The 23,354-nt window shown below is 40.9% G+C and overlaps 1 protein-coding gene across 19 annotated transcripts in view; it reads left to right on the top strand.

Moving 5' to 3' along the window:
- Rasgrp3 (RAS guanyl releasing protein 3) overlaps positions 1–23,354 on the top strand; it is a 134,291-nt gene that overhangs the window by 98,356 nt on the left and 12,581 nt on the right. For 17 of the 19 annotated variants that reach the window (XM_063229974.1, XM_063229963.1, XM_063229947.1 and 14 more), the window contains 4 exons: positions 1,726–1,873; positions 7,367–7,403; positions 7,864–7,989; positions 8,277–8,638. In XM_063229974.1, the coding sequence (XP_063086044.1) occupies positions 1,726–1,873; positions 7,367–7,403; positions 7,864–7,989; positions 8,277–8,638 (673 nt within the window). The other 2 variants (XM_023566339.2, XM_063229988.1) reach the window with 2 other exon arrangements.

The raw sequence follows: 23,354 nt of genomic DNA, 5'->3' as shown, positions 1-23,354 counted from the left end.
GACTCCTTGATTTTTATATATTTTATCAAAAAATGTTAAGCAATAAAATCAATAAATTTTAGTAGTATTATTTAAGTTATTTTGTGTATGAGACAAGAAGAGAATCTTAAAATAAGTCTGGAATAAGCCTGCAGGGACTTCCCTTCTGCATGTGGAGTCTGAAAGGAGTAAATGGACCAGAGAACGCACCGGACAAAGGGGAGCCAGTGAGGAATCACAGGGTCCACAGTGGGGAAATGTCAAAAGGAAACATGTCCCCAAATGGCATGCTGCCAGGAGGTCAGCAGATTCAAACAGTGAAGAGAGACCACTGACAGTGTCCTTGGTGACAGATTCAGAATGTGGGCCCAATCTGAACGGCATGAAGAGTAATGGACCGTGTTAGTAACTTTCCCATCCCTGAGACACATACAACTTCAGGAAAGGTTCATTTTGGCTCACGGTTTGTAAGGATTTTAGTTCTCAGTCAGTCAGCTAGCTCTAAGGCAGAGCAGCATAGCAGAGGATAAACTTAATTGTCTGGCTGTGAGAAGAATCACAGGGGATCGAGGGAGGAGGGAAATTGTCCTTTTGAGGCCACGCCCCCAGAGATCTGCCTCCTCCTATCAGGCTTTACCTCCCAGTATCACTTGCATCTGTAAACTCCTCAGTGGACCAATCCACTGTTGAGTATCACACCTCCACGATCCAGTCACCTCCCAAAAGCCACACCTGTGAGCAAATGGGGTACTGGGGAACATCTAGATATCATAACATAGATGGAAATGGGAGAAAAGTCTGATCAATGCCATTTTTTAAAAACTTGGGGAGTACAAAAGGAGAGAAGACAAGACAATTGTGAAATGGCAGCAGGGCTGAGGAAAGAAGCTTATTGGATGAAAAGTCTCAAGTGTATTTGAAAACAGAGGAAGAAACAGATACAAGGATTGAGCAGAACCTGGAAGGTTCAGAATCCTGCAGAAGCTGGAGAGCAGAGATGAAAGCATCTCTTCCTGAGCCATAGGAGGACCCAGGAGAGGACAGAAGAGATATGAATATGAAGGGGCAGGGAAGGGTATGGTCTCCAATGCCTGCTGGTGTAGAGAGAAGACAGTATGGAGCTCACCTGTATCAAGTGGATTTGATCTTTTTTGGTAAATAAAAAGCCAGAGTATGTGATGATCTGGGGAGCAAGGTGGGTGGAATTAAAGGCTGGTTCTGTGTGGGAAAGATCTGTAAGGATTGCTGTAGTACCTGGGCTGTGAGCAGTGAAACCTGGATGAGATCACGGAGCCAGCAGCATGCACGGCATGAGGCTGAATAGATGTAAGAATGCTGGGCCCGATTAGTACAATCCCATACCTCCTGCTACAGCCCAATTCTTCCAAACCTGTTGCTAGTCAAGGACTAGCAAGATATCCTTCTGGAAGCTCCTACTGAGGAAGCAAGGAGACTTTCTGAACTGGAGTACAGAGGCCACGTGGACACACATATGTGCATGGCCCTGCACACACACACGTACACACACACACTGACTTGGGTGTGCATAATTTTCTTCATACCTAAAAGGGTTTGATCACCTGAAGCTGTCCTTTAAGGTCCTCCCTCCTTTCCGATGTAATAGGCAAGTGAACTTTCCTCATCTGCTTTTGGCCGCAAAGCTTTGGAAGGTGGGTGATTGAATTGTCACAACTACTTAGTAATATGGCATTCAAGGGTCCTTCCTTTCTTTGATTCTTCTAACAGGGATGGTCTAATCAGTAAAGATGAAATGATGGCCTACTTCCTGAGAGCTAAATCCCAACTGCACTGTAAAATGGGACCAGGATTTGTCCATAACTTTCAAGAGATGACCTATCTGAAGCCAACCTTCTGTGAACACTGTGCTGGATTCGTAAGTCTGTTTTCTAATGTTTTCTCTTATGTGCAGTTATTTTTGCAGCATTCTGAAAAAGTAGGAAAATGGCACCCTAAATAGAAGCCATGATCTGCTTTGGATTAGAAGTAAAACATGATGGTTCCATGAAATTAGGGATGAAATAAAAGCAAATGCAAGATCAATGAGCTTAGCTATGAGCTGAGAGTGCGAGACTGGCAGGGACTGGGAAGGCTGGTGAAGCCTGCTAGCTTCAGAGAGCAGTTTGTCTGCTGACTACTGCCAAGGGAAAGGTGTCAGTCAGCCCAAGAGGCCTGGCATTCATCTCCAGTATTCATAAGTGGTTGCAATTAGGAGTGTTTATTATAGCCAGTTCCTCCCAGCACTCCTTTATATGGCATTAATCAGGAGAAATCCATCATGACATGGCTCAATAATTCTCACCTCAAAAAGCAAAAAAAATCTTTTGGGGAGAAGATGGTTATAATAATAAATAACATTTATGCAACACTTAGCAGTAACAAAATACTTCTGTGGACATTGATGTAATTAATCTTTATAGTCAACCCTTGAGGTAAACATCCTACTCTTCCCCATTTTGTCTATGAAGATAGAGAGATGTAGAGAGACTAAACACATGTTCTGATTCTGAATCCTACAATCAGCTCACCCCAGTGCAACACCTAAAGATTACACCACCACCACCCTGCTTTATGTGTGATAATTCTTTGGGAGGTGGGGTCAGCTCTTTGCCCTGGCCTTAAACAGAGATTCTTGAGCTCTGCCTGTTTTCTAGTTAATACTCAATTTAAAGAAAATGGGAAAAGTGGTATTTCAATTGAGCTGAGTAGGATGATTGCTCCTTTTTCTCAATGCCAGAGGTCACTTATGTCAGTTATTCAGCAGTCATGTCCCACTGAATGTCTTGTTGTATTTTATGCTACCATCCTATTACATTTCTTCCATCCCATGCTGAAGCTTTGGAGCTGGACGTGGTGGCGCACATCTGTAATCCCAGTGCTCAGGAGGTTGAGGTAGGAAAACTTGCACAAGTTTGAAGCCAGCCTGTGCTACTTAGTGAGATCCTGTCTCAAAAAACAAACAAACAAACACTCAAGGCATTGGGAAGCCCAAGGGTAGAGTTTATGTTCAAGCACACAGACTTCTGAGATAGTAAATAAGAGGCAGCTGTTTCAGCAAAGATCACCCCAGATGGTCACAGCAACTCATGTGGCCAAGAGGCAAGGCCAACCTACTAGCTCTCCCTACCCACCCCGGGGGAAGAGAAATTCTTCTCTTAGTGTCTCCCCCAGAAACACATTACTGCCCATGTTGTTGTAAAACAAACGTACCTCCTTTTTCATGGGTCTCTTGTTCTCTATTCTGAAGAGAAGCTTTGGAAGTATCTAGACCCAAAAGTGCTGAGGTAGGATGGGGCCATATGTGACACTCCCCTGCAGCATGGAACCTGCTAAACAAAAGATCAGGCTGTTAGGCATGGCGTGGCTTAGTCAAAAGACGTGTCCTTTGGTGCAATGTGAGAGTTAGAAGGTCTTACCAGCTCCCAGGAGCCTACCTTGATCTTAATGTCCAGACCCTTTATCCTGTCTCTCCCTTTTATTTCATTGGTACAGTTTTATTTGGTCTTCATTCATACACATTAAAAAGTGTATTGGTTTTCAAGAAATTTCTAAGTATAACTCTAGAGGTGTCATTGAAAGGAACTGTGGGAAAATACAAGGACCATTTTTCTAGCACCTGGGCCATCTGCTTTGAAAATAAATTCCATTTCAAGGGGAAAAAAGACCAAGAAAAACCACTTCCCCTGCAGTACATTTATTTCAGAATTAGGACTGCAGAAATGAAACAGCATAGGTAATCCCCAATCTTGGATGTTTGGTAGATGATGATCTGAGATCTAGAGAAGTGAAGTGACTTTCTGAGGTCACATGAATTATTAGCAGGAAGACCAGGACTGGGATACATAGCTAGGTCTCCTGACCTCTGTCCACTGCTCCTTACACTACAAAAAACTACTCCAAACATCACAGCAGCCTGCGTTTTGAATCAGAGGACTATCGAAAATAATCCTGCACACCCATCCAGATGAGGTCCCCTCCTGCTGTCCTTGGCTGGCACACTCACCCGAGTGAGTTCCCTGCTGGTGTTTCTCCTGATTATCAAGTGAGCATTAGCAAACCACGTCCTGACTTGCCTTGCTGACTGGACTCTTCAGCAGTGCCTGCAGCCTTGCTGGGAGGTTTTATATCCAAATGTTAGGAAACCTTCTTACATCATGACCTTTCTGGCTCTACTCATGGTTTTACTCACACACAGAATGCCCAGGAGCAATGCTGTCCTGTCTTTTCCTTAGATTATGTAATCTTCTGTCCCTATTTAATAGCTATGAGACTTCACCAAATGACTTCACCTCTGTGTAGATCAGGCTCCTTATCTGAAAATGAGGTATATATTACTCCTGTATGGATGGCATGAGTATTGATTAGGTTAATATATATTAAGAGCTTAAAACTGTGCCTTTCACACAGCGAGAGTTCAATACATGTCAGAATAACTTTTATTCTACAGTGTTCTCCTGTCCTCATAGAATAAATTTTATTCTACAGTGTACAGTTGTGGGACCTTGTAAAGTTATTTAACTCCCTGGATCATCACATTCACCTTTTACACAGGAGAAGCCAGCTGGATTATCTTTAAAATTCTCATAGTTCAAGGCAAGATGTGACTTTCCTGGCTACCCAGGGCCCTGTCTCTTTTCTAGTCTTCTCTTTACTCTGAGCCTGGCTACCAATTAGTTGTCTAATAATCTTCTTGTCTCCAAGACAGCATGGTACCCTCCCTGCCCCAGGAGGTATTGGCATCTTAATAATATGCTCTGAAGGACCAAATAGTTTTTACATTTTATAATTCAATTTAATTTATGGTATGGGGTCTTAGTTCTGAGCTACATTCCCAGCCTTTGTTTGTATCAGGATTTGAATTCAGAACTGTGAGCTTTCCAGGCAGGTGTTTAGCTACTAAGCTATATCCCCAGCCCTGTTTGTTTATTTGGAGACAGGATCTTGCTAAATCATTAAATTGCCCAGGCTAGGCTTGCAATTATGATCCCCCTGCCTCAGCCTTCTAGAGTGCTGAGATTACAGGCATGAACCACCATGCCCAACTGTCTCCTAATTTAATTTTTAAAAATATTTTAAAGTTAGTTTATGTTTCAAACACATAATGGGTATGTTGATCTTGGGAAGTCGGCACAGGTATATATTAATTTTAATCCTTTTTACTTCTCCTCCTCTCCTTATCCCTTTTTCCATCTCTACTGCTTCCCATTTGCAAGAGATCTATGTCTCTGTTTCCCAAATAATTATTTTACTGGGAATTGAACCCAGGACCTTGTGCTTGCTAGGGAGGCACTGTGCCGCTGAGCTTTATCTCTGGCCCCTCAAATAATTTTGAAGCCTCAAAAGAATATGGCGTAGTTACTTTTCTGTCATTGCCGAGACAAAATACCCAACAGCCAAGATTAAAAGAGAAAACATTTGTTTAGCTCACAGTCTGTAGAGGTTTCAGTCCATAAGTGGTGGGCTCTAAACCAGGGTGGCGAGGCAGAGGAGCAGCAATTCATGGTGGCAGAAGACAGCAAAATCAACAACTGACACTAAACAGCATCGTTCTGCATCTTTTATACTCTATCCAGGCTGCTGGGATTAGGGCAGTGTCAGTCCAATCAGTGGACTGATCCAGCAAGCACCACCCTTACCCCCAGCATTGTACCACCAATCAGTCACATACTCCAGATTCAGCTGCTCTGAAAAAGGCCCATCTAAAACTGCAGGAGGCTTTGGGGGACATCTAGACCCAAACCATAACAGAATCTTTGCGTTTTCCACTGGTAAAATCTCATTGTCCGGAGAGGAAAGGAGCAGTCCCGATGATGCCCTCATGGGCAGCTACTTACTCTTCTTAGAGGACCATAATGCCCATTGCCACTGATACACTGAGGACAGTACCCACACTTACCCAGGAGCTTGCTGGCCTTTCTTCTCTCATCATCATTTATTAGTAAACAGAAGCCACCTAACCTAACCATGAAAAGGTTGGGCACGAAAGGTTTCTACTTGAATTAAGCCTGCTTAGTCAAATGGAGCCCAGTACTGTAGATATTTGGTGTCCATGCTGCCCATGTGCAAGTGCCTTGGGGAGGCCAGGGAAGGACATGTCAAGGTCATCTTCCTCATGGCATCTAGAAGGAGCAAAGACATCCCCCAAGACACGCCCTGAACTGCCAAGCAGATTCCTTACTGAACTTGGTAAGGAATTTGTTATGCTGAATAAATCATAACATGACAGGAACTTGGCATAAGATCTTACTTAACTTTATTTTTTATTCTAGAACCAGGCAATATTTTCTTCAATAAGATAGAAAAAATGGCTCAGGGAACCAAGCATGGGAGATTGGTTTTACAGACAGAAAAAAGCTGAAGAATGCAGAAACAAAGAGGAGAAAGCAGACTGGTGTATCTAAGTCACTTTCCTGGTCAGGCAGGAGAAAGAGATAGAAGAAGAGAGAAATAACTTATTGGTTAACTTTGCACTCTCTTTGTGTGTGTGTGTGTGTGTGTGTGTGTGTGTGTGTGTGTGTGTGTAAGGATAAAAGCATGGGGAACTTCATTATCATGAAGTTGAAACTGGCCTGTTTGGGAAATTTGGGCATAATCTCTCAATTTCTCCTGGTTTCTGGGAAGGTCAGATAAAACACATACTTTCCACTTAGTAATGTGGAACGTTGGCATGAGTGACTCCATTTTGATTCATAGTCTGGTCTTTTGGAGCCCAGTGCAGCGTGTTAGTCCAAAACAATGACTTTCTATAATTTTTATTTCATAATCACTACCTGTGTATTAACCACGTGATTGGCAGAATCTGAGCCTTTTCTGTGTCTCCTGCTGCCCTGGCACAAGCCAAGCACAGAACACATTGTAGATCCTCAGTATGTGACTAGATAAGATTATTTCCTCTTCTGTAGTCTTTGAGGTACAGTACAAATGTTCAAAAAGTGAATGCAAAATCCATATTACTAAGTGCACTTCTTAGATTGTAGTATTTTCTGTTAAGGGACCAAGGACTGCAAATGTCACTAAAATGAAGGCAGGAAGGAACGAGGGGCTTCCAAAGACCCAGCGGTAATTTGCCCTGTAAATTCTGCTGAGTGCTTGCTTCATCAAAGCTCAGAAGTGCATCAGCTTGAGCTTCCCGTTCCACCTCCCATTTGGCTCAGGGGAAGAAAAGGAAAGTAGGACTCGGTTATCACCACAGCTGGAGTGGGCCCGCCCTAAGCGGGGTCTTCTCTCTGACAGGAAGGGTGTTCAGAGCAGCTACATCCTGTTTGTGCTCAGCAGTCCTGCAGCATCCCAGGACTTCCTTTGGGCCAGCCCTGTTTTCCTTCCAGATTTCTCTTCATGTTCCCTAACATTCATTTTTCTTTTGTTACAGCTTTGGGGCATAATCAAACAAGGATATAAATGCAAAGGTAAAAAAAAAAGTTATCTTTTTATTTTTTAAATTTGGGATAAGAATTAAAAAAGGTTTTGGGAAGTGAAGAATAAGAATTCTGACGGGTGACACCTTGCCATCCCTGCTCAGGGGCAGCTGCTGTTGCCACGCTCTGCAGGGCCTGCCAGGTCTGCTCCCTCCTGGACCTGGCTGGCGGGAGGGGCAGCCACAGCCAGGCAGGCAATCTTTGGGGCCCATTTCTCTGCAGGATCTTCAGTGACTTGTGTAGAGGAACAAGCTGAGCCAAGACAGGGCACCTGGCTCTTTTCCAGCGTGGGCACACACCCTGCAGGGTTAAGCAGGGCTCCAGAGATTCAGCCCCGAGCTGGGAGTGGGGGTAAGGGTGACTGGCAAAGGGGGCACCCCCCAAGCTCAGTCAGCACCAGACACGTGTGCTTCATCCACACTCAGCATCTGTGAACAATGGGATTTTTCAGACTGTGGAGCCAATTGTCACAAACAGTGCAAAGATCTCCTGGTTCTGGCCTGCAGGAGGTTTGCCCGGGCGCCCTCCCTGGGCAGCAGTCAAGGGTCACTGCCCGGAAGCCCCTCGCTGCCCCCAGGTAATGACCTCTGCTTTCCTTGCCATCCTTGTCTCGCTCACCTCTCCGCACCTGCAACTCTTTTGGATTTCAGCCTGGCGAGTCCCTTAAACTCAGTGGCTGAGTCCCTGGCCCCTATCACCGCTCTCTGCTTCCCAGGTTCACTGACATGTCAGTCACCTGTAGCTGATTCAGTTCTGTCCCCGCTTGGGCTTTGCCCGTCAGACCTCTGCTATTCATGCTAACTTTGACAGTTTGCTGACAAGCTGACAAAAATCAAATAACCATCATTCTCTTTTCCCTTCCAGTGCAAGATGAGGTGTTTGAGTTTCCCGGGGTTGCTGCTGGACACCGGGATCTGGACAGCAGAGCCATCACACTGGTCACAGGCTCTTCTCGCAAGATATCCGTGAGGCTACAGCGGGCCACGACCAGCCAGGCCACACAGACTGAACCTGTCTGGTCCGAGGCTGGTTGGGGAGACTCAGGGTCCCACACCTTCCCCAAAATGAAATCCAAGTTCCACAACAAAACAGCAAAGAACAAAGGCTTTGCTAAGTGGGAAAATGAGAAGCCCAGGGTGCAAGCAGGTGTGGACGTTGTAGACCGGGGCACCGAGTTTGAACCTGCCCAGGATGAAGGCCTGGATGAAACCAGACAGGATGGTGAGGTCAGTGCTGGGTCAAACCACAGATAAAATCTGAAAAAGAAAGTTGAAGGGGATGAGATGAACATTACAGTAGACGTGGAAGGCAGTCCGATGGTTTTGAGAGCAGTACTGTTGGGAATCAGGATGTAGCCCTTTAAATGTTGCCCTTGGCTAATTATTTGACCCTGAAAAGATGTTTTTTAAGGTTAGGGCTTGTTTCATTACACCTAAAACTGAACTGGATTGAGTTCTAAAATTTATCAAAGGTTGTCATGTCTGTGCACAGAAATATTACCCCAGAGACCCACGGTTCTTGCATGTATCCAGTATATCAGTGCAGTATTTGTTTTCCAAGACAGAACCAGGGCCCAAACTCAGGGGAGACAGTGGAGGCAAAACATTTGCAGGTACAGGAGAAATGGAAATCTTGTCTTTACTAAAAAGGAGACTTCTGACAGCATCATGGGAAAACGGGTAGTGAGAATCAGATATCACAACCTCAAGTTCTATGCAACAGTCTCTTTTTCCAAACAAGAATTACATTCCGATCATCCAGACTAAACTGAGATGCATATGGAATTTGTTTGAACATGCTGAAAATACAAATGGATTCAAAATGGGCTTAAATTTTATTAATCAAAGATTCATAGTGCATGAAGAAAAAGGCTTCGGGGGAATTGGTGTCACGCTGCTAAAGCTCCAAGCAGTGTCGTGGAGGCCACTGCCTCCTAGTCCCGACAGGGTAGTACAGGGTTAGGCAGACTACAAGACCAAGCCAGTGCTCTGTGTTCTCATGCACTCATCTGGAGAATGAAGGACACAGCCTCCCTAGTTTCTCATGATGAGAAAAACCCCAGTACCTTTAACCAGAATCCTCCAGTTCCACATTAACAACAATAAGAAGGCAACACACCATTGTATCTCCAGTCATAGGAAATGTGTTTTAAATTCCTGCTGACCCACTTCCCCCCTTACTTGTAAGGCTGTTAGTTTTTTGTTACTATGAATGAATACCTGAGATGAGAGAGAGATGAGATGGGGAGGCAAGGGAGTGGGAGAGAGAACCCCACAGTTCACTTAAAGCGTGTAGCTTGGAGGGAGAACATGTGCTTATTGTACAGGAGCCTGGGTTCAATCCTCAGCACTGAAAATTAAAATAATCATTTTATTGATGTATAATTAATGTGCCACAAAGTTCGCCCATGTAAAGCGTACAGCCCAGTGGTGTTATCATAGCTGCAGAGCTGTGCTACTCTCACTACAGTCTAATTTTACATTTTCATCATTCCAGAGAGAAGCCCTGTAGACATCAGCAATCACTCTCCTCCACTCCGCCCTGACCTTAGGTTGCTGATTTTCCTTTTATCTGCATAGATTTCCGCCACCAACTTTTAACACTTCCCATACTAATTACCCTGGCAAATGGATCATTATTCTGTCCTTCCGCTTCTGCTCCTCTCCTAGCATAGTTCAAACTGAGAATGTAAAGGTGAATAAGAAAAAGCACATGATTTGGTGCCAGGGGAAGATATCCTAGGGCAAGGGCTCTTACACTGTTCTGAAAAATAGCTTCAGGAAGGCTCATAAAAGTGGCTTTTAATTTTATAGAAAGTATACATAGACATATGCTGGGCAGAAGTATTCGTAGAATTTAACAGATTCTCAAGTAGGGGGAATTATCTGTGATTTAAAAAGAAGAGGAGAAAAAGACAAAGAATCATTGTGCAAGATTTTCAGAAGGATGACAAAAATTGTGCCGACCACTCTGGGTCCTAGTTGAGCTTGTAGAGACCATGCTTACAAGCTTGTGGCTGCCATGGAAGTCTCAGAAAAAGAGCTTGCTTGGGTGAAGCCCTAGGATGCCCACCTAGAGCACGTCAGTGATGTCTACTTCATGGGCACGCTGAATTCGGGGAGCACCTGCTTGTGAATCTGATCATGAGAGCTCTGTTGGCTGTCACAGTTCAAGTGACTTAAACTAGACTCCTGAGTTAGGAGAAATTCATAGCCAGTTAGGTGCAGGGCAGTCACATAGGTAAGATTTCCTGATCATTAGTCTTTATTAGGAGATAGAAACAAAGATCTGAGGGATTTAAAAAAAATTCATTTTGTTCTTTGAAAACAACTTTTATATTCAAATGTTCTTAGTGTTTCAATGTTCTCAGCTGATAAATCATGGAGTTGGTTCACTGACCACTAATATCATTTGTTCCACTTAGAAAAGACCATATACTAATATATAAAATGCTTATATATGGTACACAGTCTCCCATACAAACCAGGAACAAGAAGGCATTTGATCTTGTTCAAGGAAAAAGGAAAAAAAAATATGACAAAAGTACACCCAACTGTTGAATATGTAAATAAAGCAGTTTTCAAATTGAAGAGATTTTCTGCCAGCCAAGAGTAAACAGAATGAGACTAAGCAGAATGAGGGATGATCTATACATTAACTAGTTAGTAACATGATATTTATCAGTTGTGTAATTAAAAATGTTAAAACACGGGGCTGGGGATTTAGCTCAGCGGCATAAGCGCCTGCCTTATAGGCAGGCAGTCGTGAGTTCGATCCCCGGTACCAATAAAAAAGAAAAAGACAAAAAAAAAAAAAAAAAAACAGGAAAAAAGTGTTAAAACACAGGTATCCATTTTCTGGAATGGAATTCTGCAGGCTGGGTTATTTTAGAAGTTAATTTAGGTCACAGTTCTGGAGATTGTGGAGTCCAACAGCAAGGGGCTGGCATTTGGTGCCCTGACATAGCAGAAAGCCAGAGCAGGCAGGCTAGCTTAGGTCTTCTTAGAAACCTAGTTGTGCACATGGTGGCACACGCCAATAAGCCTAGCACTAGGGGCAGCTGAGGCAGGAGAACTGCAAGTTCAAACTCAGCCTTTGTAACTTAGTTCATACATATTACCTGTCTAAATATACATTCATATATCAATTGTTTCCTTAAAATTTTTCTTAATGCCTTTATACACATTTATTGTGGATATTTTGTTTGTTTGTTTTTGGACTTGGAGATAAGGTTTCACAACGCAGTAGTGGCTAGCCTTGAACTCACTTTGTAGAGGAGGCGGGCCTTGAACTTGCAGTGATCCTCTTGCTTCAGCCTCCTGAGTGCTGGGATTACAGGCGTGCACAGTATGTCCAGCCTTGAAATGTGGATTTCTACGAGGGGAACCTTTATCCATGAGCATTGGAGGGATTGTTTTTGTGGTGCACCCTTAAGGAAACACTAAGGTTAACACATTTGTACTCCGGAAATCTTCAGGTTCCATATGCCAGGTGGACATAACATTTCAGTTCCCTGTATATCCTGGGACTACCTTCTGATCATTTAAGTTCGGCTCTGTTCAAATCAAATTCATTTGAGAAACAACGTTTTAGCAGCACTTTTGTTCAGTGAGACCCAGTCATGCAACAGGCTCTGATTTGTATTGCAGGATGGCTGACTTCAAGCTGAGGAAACTGAGGCAATCATGTTGGCTTTGGGAAGGAGCAAGATGAGGAGCTCTGAGGAACTCTCCAATCTCAGGAAGTTTTCTGGAAAGATACCTGGATATTTTCTGCTGTAGGACATTGTGGGATCACCGTGGTTGGCCAATGGGACAGAAGATTTATCCTAATAATGAACTATTTATTCTTCCTCCTTATCCCTAGTTAGGTGCCACACAGACTGTGTTATGTAGCTAGCTGTCTTCTCACTGTATTTCTCTTGAGCCGTTTATATATGGGTGAAATGGAAGCTTCTGTGCATACACTGGATACTCTCAAACCTCCGCCTTTGCTGTTTTGTGAGGCTATTTCAATTCTGTGGACTTTGGGGATGGGACCAGTACTTAATGTTTTCTTTCTTGAGGGACAAGGAAGCCACTCAGGCCTGGAATCTTGCAGTTCTAGTGAAGATCATCTGCAAGGAGAAGCCATTCATGTTCCTGCTACACAGTTGCTGTGATGTAGAGTAGGTCCCATGTCCCTGTCATCAAAGTCTCACCAGTTCTGCATCACTAAGGGTCTGGAAGCCAGCTGTGAAGTGCTCCTAGTATTTATAATAGCCATGGGGGAAAATGAATTGCACTTGTCTTATCTGACTGCACACCTTTACTTCTTTAGAGCCCTAAACCAGGAAAAGCTATTGAAAAATCCATGTTTTGGGGAATAAAATTTAGTAGAGAAGTCACTTAACAAACCACTAGGTAAACTGCAAAATCTCTGCCAATTTGTAAAAGTTCAAAGTAATTCTAATTTTTGTTTAAAATTGTTTTTTGTTCTGAAAGGTGATTCTTATACCCTTCCCAAATCGATTTCTATCCATAGTTAAAAGACTATTCGTTAAAAAGAAAGCCATCAGAAATCACCTTGAATATTTCATTTAAACTTTGAAAAAAATATTAGTAATTTAGGTATTTTCCTCTGGCCCAGAGTATCTAGATATAGGCCTATTTCTTAAATTATTAGAGAGAGAACTTGATTCAGGATGTTCAGAATAGAAGCCTGGTGCTAGCAGTATACACCTGTAATTCCCAGCACTTAAGAGGCTGGGGCAGGAGGATTACCCCAAGTTCTGAGCCACCCTAGGCAACATAGAAGGACACTGTTTTAAAAAACCAAAAATGCGGGAAAAAGCTGTTTGAAATAGAGATGGAATTGAGCCTGTGGGTGAGGTGAAAGACTGCTGCAAGTGACCAGCCAGAAACTGTCACATAGAGGCACGTGGTCGCCATATTGGAAGGCGATTTTTAAATACATAGCTCAGTAGAACTAACTGGATATGTGGCAGTCACTTTTTTCTTCTCTTTTCTTCACTGCGGACAACTGAGGACAGTTCTGCAGGGCCAACTTGCTGAGCACTGGCTCTGGACAGGCCCTGTGCAAAAGGCACAAAGACAAAGGACCTGGTCTCAGCCTCAGGGCTGAGAGTGTGAGGACACCAAGGCCATCTGGCTCCCAGGATGTCCATCCAGCTGGGATTACAGAGTCACCGTCTGTAAACACCTCCTGGGCAAACTGCCACTGTCTGAGATGAAATAACAAAACTAAAACCAAAATGGTAACTGAAGCACAGGGAACCCTTCGCTGTGTTTTTTTTAGAAAAAGAAGTAACTTCAGGAAGAAGCCTGTTAATAAATGTGGGACTGCTCCTTTTCTTCTCAAGGGAATTATTTCACTTCATCTTAATTTGGATATTTTTGTGTTTTCCTATATAGGAAGAGTTTCATATTGTCATTGTCCTATGACAAAGATACTAAATGTACCCTGAGCAAAAAATAAACCAAACATATGCATAGGAACTATGTGTATATATTTTGTGGGTGTACACAACACAAAACTATTAGTTTGCAGAAGAGGCATTTGAATCCATAAGAAAACTGCATAGTAATTTTTATTGCATCATTTACTTATAACTAGTGGTGAGTCTCACATCTCCAACCTATCAGTTTGCCATAATCAGCAAAATAAACACAATAGGCAAACCCATGATGGAGTAAAACCATTATGGATGTTTCCTCCAGACCTTTGTTTTAAAGCTTTGAGGATCACTGTTGCCTTTGAAGTCAAAACCAATACCAAGTGAGTATTAGGTATGAGGGCAGGATTACTAGAGGCTTCTATTGAGTCTTCACTGAAGAATGTACACATTGGGATGAAGTATTTGTCCATCTACCTGGACCAGAGCGGCTCTAAGAGGTAGAGGGCAATACTATCCCCACATTTCCGTGGTAACAGCATCTCCAGTGGTCCAAGGGGTTTGCTGCTTAAAAGTGAAGAGGGAACTCTTAGACAAGGGTACACCAAATTGTTCCTGCTGGTAGGAAGCTTAAGTATCCCTAAGATAAACACACTGATTTTTGCAAAAATTAGTGATTATAAGACTAGAATGACTGAGGAGATAAATTCAGTCAAATCGTGTTTCCCCCGCATACCTTTGGCATGCACTTCATAACTGGATTTTTTCCAGCACCAGGATTAAACTTGCCTTCACACTGAGCTATGTCCCCATTCCTTTTGGATTCTGGTTTTTCGAGACAGCCTTGCCAAGTTGCTCACACTAGCCTTGAATTTGCCATCCTCTTATTGCCTCTCCAGAGTGCTGGGATGATAGGTACGTTTATACCCGCTCACAAAAGGACTGGAATCTCATCTTTGCTGCGGTGGTCATGAGATGCTGGGCACACTGGGTGCATCTCTCTGAGCCTGGTACCCTCATGTGAAAGAAACTCGTTTCACCACCTTCCCCTGCTCAGCTGGAGACTCACTGCCAGGATCAAGACAAGGCCTGGGGTACAGGGTAGCTCAGTAATTTGCCTATGCAAGATCCCAAGTATTTAATTCCTAGTATGGCAAAAAGGGACACAAAACTCCTTAATAAAGCATTCAACATTACTTAAGAGGAAAGATCAAGCCAGAAAATATATTAAAGTACTTTGTAAACATAAATTAAAAGCTGAGTTGGGCTGGGGATTTAGCTCAGTGGTGTAAGCGTCTGGCAAATGCAAGGTCATGAGTTCAATCCCTGGTTCAAAAAATAAAAATGCTGAGCAAGATGGTACAGGTCTGTAATACCAGCTCTCTGGGAGGCTGAGGCAGAAAGATTACAAATTCCACCTGAATAACTGAAACCCTGTCTCAAAAAAAAAGTAGGCTTGGAGATATAGCTCAAGGTGAAGGCCCTGGCTTCAATACACAGTACAAAAATGTAAGAACAAAAACCAACACCTTATGAATTAATATCCTTTTGCATTTAGGGAGGGGTTTCTTTCAAAATTGTCAAGATTCCAAAATTTTCTTTCTATGGGGGAAGGTAAGACAGAGTCTCGGTACATAGTTCAAACCAGCCTTGAACTCACTATGCAGCCCAGGATGACCTTGAACTTGTGGCCCCTCCCTGTGTCAGCCTCCTGTGTGCACAGCACCCGTAGTTAGCATGCCAGACTTCCTAGGTATTATACAGCTGTATATCTTGGAGGTTCTAAATTTTCTCTCAAACATTTAAACAAAGAAGAATGAAATGTAGTTTTTGTTACTTTAGGGACGATATGTGAAAATACATAGGCAAGCTTAAGAAAACAAATTGAGCAGGCGTAAAAGCCTAGGTTCAATCCCTAACACTATAAGAAATAAACAAATATCCCATATGGGTAAAATGTAAATGAATTTGAATTTGGAAAAAAATTCCACATATTGGGTGCATGTAAATAAATATATCAGAGGATAAATGTGTTTAAAAATCTAGTGACTAGAACTAAACGTTGTGGCATGTGCTTGTAGTACAAGCTACCCTAGAGGCAGAGGCAGGAGGCTCACTGAAGCCCAGGTGTTCGGGGCCAGCCCAAACAACAAAGTCCCCAACTGCAAAAAGCAAGACTAGAGATGATAATGTTGTTTATATGGGAAACAGGAAGGAAATGAAATTAACTTCTAAAATAAAAAATAAAAATAAATAATAATTGGGCATGGTGGGTCACGCCTGTAATCTCAGCACTCTGAAGGCTGAGGCAGAAGGATCACTTGAGTTCAAGTCTAGCCTGAACTACATATGGAGACCTTGTCTCAAAAAAAAAAAGTATACCATTTCTTTGACCACTGAAATGTATTTTAGAATGAATGATAAGGGATAAATCCAAAGAACTACTTGGCTTTTAAGCTTATCAGAAAATAGCTTCTCTAGAATACCTCTAAACCTGCAGGCTAAAGCCCAGAGGGTGCATATACTTCTAACAGAAATGCTTCTTTTTATCTTATTTTTAAATCATGTTGGAAATTACATGCATTTAGAATATAAGTGAAACCAGTTCATCCAAAAAGGACAAGGAAAGGATCAGTTAGAGGGCTCATAGGCAATGGGGACACTTTAAAGATGCCACGGAAAACAACACGGACAACAACAAAGGGTGGGGGGAGAGAAGGGACATTTCCAGATGAAGAGACAGTTAATGAGATATGGCAACTACACGTGATATTATAAACCTGGTTAGATTCTGTTCAAAAAATAAGGCAGACATTTTAAGGGAAACTAGGGAAATTTAAATCTGGGCTTTTTACTCTGTGATACTGCATGAATGTTAATTCACTTCAGTGTGGTAACAATTTTATGGTGATGGAGAAGAATATATTTTTAGGAGATGCCTGCATAAGTATTTAGACAAGTATTAATGTCTGCCAAATGGTCCACTAAAACCAAACAAATAGCAGAATTCTGGCACGCTGTGGCAGGAGGACCGTAAGTTTGAGACCAACCTAGGCAATTTAGCAAGATCCTGTCTCGAAACATAAAAAAGTTTGGAAGCTGAAGTTTCCTGGGCCTAGTTGGCTCTGAGAAGCAGAAAGCTGGGGCATACCATACAAGCAATATTTATAAGAAACAATCCGCCTCAATGAGATGACTGCTACAGTCTTTAAGATAGATACATAAATAGATAAAGTAAATAAATCAACCAACCAACCAACCAATCAACATATTGGTAAGTGCCCACCAACATATTAAAGGCTAACTGAATTTAACTCAAATTTAGGATCCTAAGAAAATTTTTACCTGGCCTGGATACCATCCTGGCTCCTTCTCTACATGAACTTCATATTTTTGGATAAAAGCTCAAAATTAAGGGAGATTGAAAACAAAAGCCCAAGACACAACAGAAGGAGGAAAAAAGACAGTTAATGTAAACATTTTTCATTAAAGAACAAACAAAACTGCACAAATGACATGAAAATTGTTTCTTCTCAAGAATTAAGCCTACTTAGCTAGGCATGGTGGTATATGCCTGTGATCCAAAATGTTCTCAGAGTGATAAGCCTAAAAGCCAGGTCTGGGCTACAATAAAAGACCTTTCAAAGATTCAAAGATAGAGCAGGAAAATGCAGACAAAGAGTAAACATTGGTAATTGTGGTACTATAACACAAAATTAAAGATAAAATTCAAGATAAAAAGCACAGGAAGAGACAAAGGCAGGCCCATTTTAATGCTAGCACAGTTCACAAATAAAATAAGCATGAATATTTTGCATCAAAACACATCATCATCATTTATAGAATGAGGCGCCTAAGAAGATACACAAAAATACATTAATAATGTACAACATCTATTTTCATTTCACTCAGCTCACAATGTAGCTGGCAAAACGAGGCACTACCCCTGTCGCCCAATATGGCAGCCATTGGCTCCACTGGTTTGAACACTGGAAACGTGGCCAATCCAAACTGACATGGGCTCTCGGTATAAAACATGCCAGATTTCAACAACTTAGTACAAAACGAGGGAAAATATGTCAATATTTTTCTCGATGCTGTAATGATAACACATTCAATATAATAAGTGAAGTACAATTTCACCTTTTTACTCTCTTCATAGGGCTACTTTAAAAATTTAAACTTAAAATTGAATATGTGGCTTGCATTATGTTTTATTTGGACAGTGATGTTGTTCTAGAAGAAACAAAATAACGAGCAAGATCTAAATAACTATAACTAAGACATACATAGAGTCTCATTCCATATACTAAATGTTTAGCACTTATTAACCCACTTAATCCTCTCAACAGTCTTATGAGGTAGATGCTATTGGTAACAGCTATTTAACAGATGAGAAACTGAGGCACAGAGAAGTTAAGTAATTTGCATAAGATCACAAAAGTGAATCTGGGATTTGGCTCCCATTTGTCTATACTGAAGACTCCAGTGCTATGACTGATAAACACATGTGTTGAACTCTGTCAGTTGAAAGATACATCTCCTCTTCCATCATCTTCAATGACACATTTCACATAGAACCACTAAACTGCAAAATTGGAAATAATACTCATAAAATTATTCCATAATGCTATAAAACTGGAACTCAATTCCAAAACCAGAACAATTAAATCCAAAACCCAGAAATTAAAACGAACAACACCTGAAACCTAACTTCTGCAGACCTTTCAAACAACTCTTAAATCAGAGAGGAGACTGAAGCTGAGTAATGCACAATAGATGATCATGAAAAGACTGTCTAAACCGCCATCGGATAGAGCACAAGCACAACTCAGAAGAAAAGTTACAGTTTTTTTCCCTGTGCTTGGCCAGAAAAAGTTTTAATCTTAACATTCTAACAGACAAGAAAGAGTCCAAATAATTGGCTCCTTTGCTCAAATCGAGACAAAGGCAGGAGGAGCAGGGAGGGAGGGAGGGAGGGAAGCAGGCAGGCAGGCAAGTTCAAGTGAGTAATTTTTCAGGGAAATACAATAAACAAAAACTGACTTAAGAATACAGGCAACAGCAGTGGCAAACTTAAGACACATGTGCTGCAGGCTGTTTGTAATCAATAAAAGCTCTAAAAGGTTTGCCATCACTGATACAGGGCCAGGACAGGTACAGTGCAGTGGTACCGCACTTTTCCTAGCATGCATGAGAAACCAGGTTTGATCCTCAGTACTAATAACAAAGTGAAAAAGTAAAAGAAACTTACACTGGGTATGGGGGCATACACCCACATTGCAGTTCTCTGGGAGGGTGAGACAGCATGATTACATGTCTGAGCCCAGACTGGGCACCTTAGGAACTTAGCCAGACCCTGTCTCAAAATACAAAAACCAAAAAGGGGGGGGCTGGAGATGCAGCTTAGGGTAAAGGCCCTGGATTCATTCTCCAGTAATGGAAAAAAAAGTATATATATGGCTGGGGTGCAGCTCTGCGGTAGAGTGCTTGCCTCATTATGTGTGAGAGGCCTGGATTCAATTCCCAGGACTGCAAAAATGAAAAAATAAAAAGAATATAAAGTGGTGCTGAAGAGATGCTGTTCAAAATTATCATCAGGCTCAGATGATTATAATAGAAAAATTTTATCAGACTTTCAAAATGTAGCAACATCAGTATAATTGTTCTACAACACAGAGCATTATAATTTTTTAAACGAAGTATATATAATATTGATTCTAAAACCTATTAAGAATTTTCTAAAATAAGAGAACTGGAATAATTTCACTTATGAATATCTTCTTCTTTTTTTTTTTTTTTTAATTTTTTCTTTTTATCGGTACCGGGGATCCAACTCATGACCGCCTGCTTGCAAGGCAGGCACTTATGCTGCTGAGCTAAATCCCCAGCCCCCTCACTTATGAATATCAATGCAACCCTGAAATATTATAAATATAATAAAATATGAAAGTTCAGGAGTTCAAGAATATATCAGTATTAACATTCATGAATATAATTATGCTAATATACAAAGAACAGAATTATATGAACATCTTAACAAATGCTAAATAAAAATGACACAATTTAACATACATTTTAAATATTTTTAAAATTCAAAATAGGTGAAAATTTCTAGAAATGACTAAAATGTTTAACCTCTATACCAGCATGACTTCTTTTTTTGAGATAAGGTTCTGATAGGGAGTCCAGGCTGTCCTTGAACTCCCAGCAATCCTCCTGTCTCAGCCACCCAGGTGCTGGGATTATAGGTGTATGCCAGCAGACCAACACAGCATGAGTTTTTAAAAAAGTAAATAATACAAATATTTTATTCTAAAGACTTGTCTCAGAAGGTATGTCATGACTATTTTATTGAATGTTGCCTTTGAAGTATTGGGTTACACAAATAAAAAAGAAAATGGAGATATGAATTTTAAAAGGTGAAAAATTATTACTATGTGTTATGGCTTGTGTCTAGATGTCCCCCCAAAGCCTTGTGCAGATTTTAGTTCATTAACCTTCAGTTTTGACACTGTATTCCCCCATAACACTATGAGGATTTTTCTTTTTATATTAGCAAATATTTTACATTTCATGAGGGAAAACACAAACATGAACAGCTGGGAAATACCTGAAGAGTACTGAGTACTAATTATCCTTGTCAGCTATGAAACATAAAGCCTCAACTGACAGAAAAGTGTATTACAAACACATTCATAAATAGTGCGCCCATAAATAGAATATGGTAACTAAATATGATAAAGTAGAAATGACTTATTGTTTTGGAAAAAAAGTACTGTTCACTAGGGGATTTGAGGCAATGGAGTAACCTAGCAGTTTAGCAACTTAACAAGACCCTGTCTCAAAATGAAAGAGGGCTGGGGATGTAGCACAGTGTGAATGTTCAGGATTTAGTCCCAGTACCACACATACACACAAAATCAGCTGTAAAAATAGATAAAATCTGAGTGGCTTATCTTACCCATTGCAAAGGCAGACAAATCTTTCAGAATATTTGAAAATCCTATCAACTCAAAGTACTTTAAAGAGCTACAAATTCGTAAGAAATTGAACACTGTGGGACTGGGGATGTGGTGAGTGGTGCAGGACACCTTCTTCCATGGGCATGGTCTGATCAGCAGGTAACCTGCGTCTGGCTGACACTGAGTTGCATGTACAGAAGGGAATACTCCTAAATTAGGCTACCATTTGTTCCTACAGTAAGCTATGCTCCACACGCAGGGAGGTGCTTTGGGTCAAACTTTATCACCTAAGCACAGACAGACTTAGGGGAAACCTGCTCTCAATAAACTAATAACTACTCTTCCTGCTAAACGGACTTCAGGCCTCCATTCTCTCCGCTTCCTCCTCCTGACTCCTCCTGCCACCTCTTCAGTGACTGCCCCTCCAGACCGTATCTTCATCCAGGGCTCTTTTTCCCTCGTGGGTGATTTAATGAGAAACCACAGTTCACATCAGTTTAATGTTCTAACGCAGAATCCTTGAAGTTTACATCCAAACTTCTATCATCAGGCAGTTTTTGAGTTTTCAGGCAGAAACCACCACAACCTACCTCCGTGCACTCCTTCCTACAATTTTGACTACAATTAATGGTATTGCTCCATTACAAAACCAAGAAATCAGGCATCACATTAAATTTGTCTTCTGTGAACTGTAAATTTTACCTTTTCCCCTTACTCTACTGTATTAGTTTAAGCTCTACAGTTTTTTTCCCAATTTCCCCCACTCTAATCCAATCTATTCTCTACTCCAGCCCATAACTTATGCAGGCTCCAAATTTACCGGGGTCCAAGTCTGAACATGCCACATTCCTTTTTATTGATATATGCTGCTGTACACAAATGGTTTGACTTATTTCAGATGGCACAGAGCCCTCTACTACCTGACTGCTATAAGCTTTCCAATTTCTACCCCAAATGAGCAACGCAAAGAAACTGGTACCCAGCACCCGGGCATCACTTTCACTGTTCTTGATGCTAGTTGTGCTTCTGGCTCTCTCACTGGACATTTCCCAAGATGGGGACTTTCTAACCTACCTCTGTACTTCAGCCTAATGTGGTGTACTCCCAAGAACAAACGTTTTTTTCCTTCGTTTTTGGCAGTCCTGAGAATGGAACCCAGGGCCTCATGCATGAGTATTTTACTACTGAGCCACATCCCGAGGCCAGCTTTTACTAAGCTAAAGATTTTTTTCTTCTTCAAGAATTTCAAACTCAATTCAGCAATTATCATTTTAGGTTCCTTTTTTCTTCTGGAAGAAATTATGACTTTAAAAATACTGATGATTTAGAGATTCCCCCTCCCCCCAAATTCTTAGGGAACATATTTAAAAAAATTGTTTTTCTTAATTTCCAAATGAAGTGCTTTTCATTTACATTTGATGGGCAGTGTACAACTTACTGTGGAAGTCTCACATCAGTGTGCTTAATGCAAGTTGTTGAGAACAAATTTGCAGGTAAATTAAAGTATGCAAAGTGAAAAGCAAATTCAAGCCCTGACATACATACCTGCTTCAAAAGAATTAGTAATTTTAACTGTAGGAATACATTAATGTGTTCATTTTATATATTACATTAACTGTAGCAATACATTAATGTATAAAAGTGTGGAAATGTATCTCTGAACAAAAAAATAATGCTGGCTACTCAGTGATGGATGCATTGTTCTCTTTAGGGTAAACTGAATGGCTCTTAGAATTAAAAAAAAAAGACAGATAGTACCCATATTATGTAAGGGGCCATGATTAATATATGAACACTGAAAATCTATTTTAAAAAGAATGTAAGTGGACAAAGTATTCAGAAAGGTACAATAGGCAAAACCTAAAAAAAAATTAAGTACAAGAATGTAGGTGATTTGAGCACTGGAAAACTAATTAAATATATGGAAATGATTTCCTATTCTTCCCCTAGCAGGAATTTAATTCTATGACATGGTTGGGTGTTAATTTGGATTCAGAGCAATTCTTACAGAAAATATTGACATTTCCTTCAAGCTTCTTGTAGAAGGAAACAAAGCATTAAAAAAAAGTACTATCTGTCTTATTTGTATGAGATAATATTTACAAATCCATGAAAAAAATTCCTTCCTAAAATTTTTCTCCTTTTTCCAAGAAATTCTCCTATGGCCTACATTATGAGTTTAAGAATACAAAATAAAAGATAACTATACAATTTCTAAAAACTTTTAATCAGACTAACTGGTGACTTAAAGTATCCTATTTCTAAATTTATGTTGGAGAGGAGAAATTTAATCCTTTTGTGACTTTGTAACACAGCAGATCTAATTTGGAGCAGAAAATGAGGATTTAACTCCTAGTGCCATAATAGGGGAAATCTATTATTTGCTTTCATATACACTTGTATTTGAAAAAGAAAGCTAGTAATTACAAAATTATATCCAAATTATATTTATCAGATGAATGAGTTCAACAGATACCGTGAAATTATAGGCTATAAAACTAATTAAAGCAAATGCTAAACTAAATGTAAACCGAATTCTAAGGTATCATTTGAAGATACGAAATCAAAGCAATTTTATTTCTA

The sequence above is a fragment of the Cavia porcellus genome, unplaced genomic scaffold, assembly GCF_034190915.1.
Source record: "Cavia porcellus strain 051 isolate PalLab524CR breed Dunkin Hartley unplaced genomic scaffold, mCavPor4.1 scaffold_1, whole genome shotgun sequence".
In the NCBI taxonomy this organism is placed as follows: Eukaryota; Metazoa; Chordata; class Mammalia; order Rodentia; family Caviidae; genus Cavia; species Cavia porcellus.
This window is presented reverse-complemented; position numbering and strand designations above follow the sequence as displayed.